Consider the following 2,216-nt stretch of genomic DNA (forward strand, 5'->3'; position numbering starts at 1 on the left):
AATGATTTTTCCTCCAATCCTGATGCCACATTTTTCTTCATATAGTCCAGCTTCTCGGATTATTTGCTCAGCATATAGATTGAATAAGTGTGGGGAAAGGATACAAACCTGACACACTCCCTTCTTGATTTTAAACCATGTAGTGTCCCCTTGATATTAGCACTAGTCAGTCAGAAATAGGTCAAAGCCAGGCTTAACTGTGCATTCCATAAAATAATTTTGAGCCATTTCAACAGTTTCAATGGCTACATATTGGATTGAAGGATTTAGCTCAATAATTATGTTATTTAATAACTACTAATTTTTAATTTTCAGAATGAAATTGTAGTAATGTATTAGAAACTAAATACTATATTTTCTAGATTTAGTTGTTATATATGGGTGAAATCCCAATATCCTTTGTGATAAACATGTTTGAACATTAGAGAATATTTATCAGAAAGAATTAAAGAAATGTTTGCCAGTATTATATATGTGCTTCATGAAGGGACCTCATCCTTAATCTAAGAAATATGGTGGAAGATTGAGAATTGAACATATTGTGAAGCATCACCTCATTTCACAAATTAGTTTAGTTTTTACCCTACATAATTATTTAACAAATGTGTGTGTGTTTGTATTTATATGGAAATTATACACACATATATGTATATGCATATATATATACAGATACATTTATGTGTGCATGGGTATATATAGGTATATATATATATGTATAAGTGTTGGGAATAATTTCCATGATGATAACGCTCATTTGTTAAAAAACTTTCTGACATAATTTAAAACTAATCTTAAGATTACTGGTATTTTCCATTCTAGGTACAAGTTTTATGCAGGGAAGATATGCCACTTCTCAAAAACAGCAGTTGCAACTCATTGCCTACATTTGTCTACCTGTGCTCATCATTGTTACTGCCATATTAATAAGTCAGAATAAATTAAGAGAGTTATGCTACAGGGAGGAAACTGAAAGTGAGAGGTATGTATACATATATGCACATTTTACTGTTATTACATTAAATAAACAAAGAAAAAAAGTATTTATACTTCATCTGAAATAACCTAAGATTATGAATAAGGCAATATGAGGGGAGGCCCAGGGATATATTCCAGACAGATTTGATGTCCTTTGTGTATCTCCAGTTGTACTTGTTACTGCAATTGCTCAGTTTGCCATCAGTATATAGGCAGCTTGAGAAGACAAAGTAAAGTATTATAATGACATGTTGAAAGACTTGGAGTTAGAAACCAAAAGGGAAGAATGCACTAGGCATTTCTCAAGCTGAAAGAACTTAAGGAAAAAATTCAAGCCTTGAATTGCGATATTGAAGGATACTATGGGCAAAGTATTGAATGATGCAGGAATCATCAAAAGAATATGGAAGGAATATACAGAATCACTGTAGCCAAAATAATTGATCAGTGTTTAATCATTTCATGAGGTAGCATATGATCAAGAACCAGTGGTACTGAAGGAAGAAATCCAAGCTGCATTGAAGGAATTGGTGAAAAACCAGACTCCAGGAATTGGTGGAATACCTATTGGGACGTTTCAACAAACTGATGCAGTCCTGGAGGTGCTTCCTGGTTCATGACAAGAAATTTGGAAGACAGCTGCCTGGCAAACTGACTGGAAGAGATCCATATCTGTGTCCATTCCAAATGAAGGTGATCTATAGAATATGGAGATTATCAAACAATATCATTAATAGCATATGCAAGTAAGATTTTGCTGAAGATAATTCAAAAATGGTTGCAGCAGTATATTTACAGGGAACTTCCAGAAATTCAAGATGGATTCAGAAGAGGATGTGGTATGTGGGACATTACTGCTCATGTCAGATAGATCTTGGCTGAAATCGGAGAACACGAGAAAGATGTTTACCTGTGTTTTACTGGCTATGTAAAAGCATTTGACTGTGTGGATCGTAACACATTATGGATAACTTGGAGATGAATGGGAATTCCATAACACTTAACTATACTCAAGAGGACTGTACATAGACCAAGAGACTGTCATTTGAACAGAACAAGGGCATACTGCATGGCTTAACATCAGGAAGGGTGTGTGCCAGGGTTGTATCCTTTCACCATACTTATTCAATCTGTATGATGAGTAAATAATCTGAGAAGCTGGACTACATGAAGAAAATTGTGGCATTAAGACTGGAGGAAGAATCATTAACAACTGGCAATACGCTGATGACGCTGATGAC

General features: G+C 34.5%; 1 protein-coding gene across 1 annotated transcript in view; it reads left to right on the forward strand.

The window, feature by feature from the left end:
* Positions 1-1,209, forward strand: part of LOC103192135 (disintegrin and metalloproteinase domain-containing protein 5-like) — a 246,507-nt gene extending 245,298 nt beyond the window's left edge. The window contains exons 22-23 of the mRNA XM_007935062.2: positions 820-979; positions 1,170-1,209. Coding sequence (XP_007933253.2) covers positions 820-979; positions 1,170-1,209 — 200 coding nt within the window. The remainder of the gene's footprint in view (positions 1-819; positions 980-1,169) is intronic.
* The last annotated feature ends 1,007 nt before the right edge of the window (positions 1,210-2,216 follow it).

The sequence above is a fragment of the Orycteropus afer genome, unplaced genomic scaffold, assembly GCF_000298275.1.
Source record: "Orycteropus afer afer isolate SDZICR_OR568_19922 unplaced genomic scaffold, OryAfe1.0 scaffold00024, whole genome shotgun sequence".
Classification (NCBI taxonomy): Eukaryota; Metazoa; Chordata; class Mammalia; order Tubulidentata; family Orycteropodidae; genus Orycteropus; species Orycteropus afer.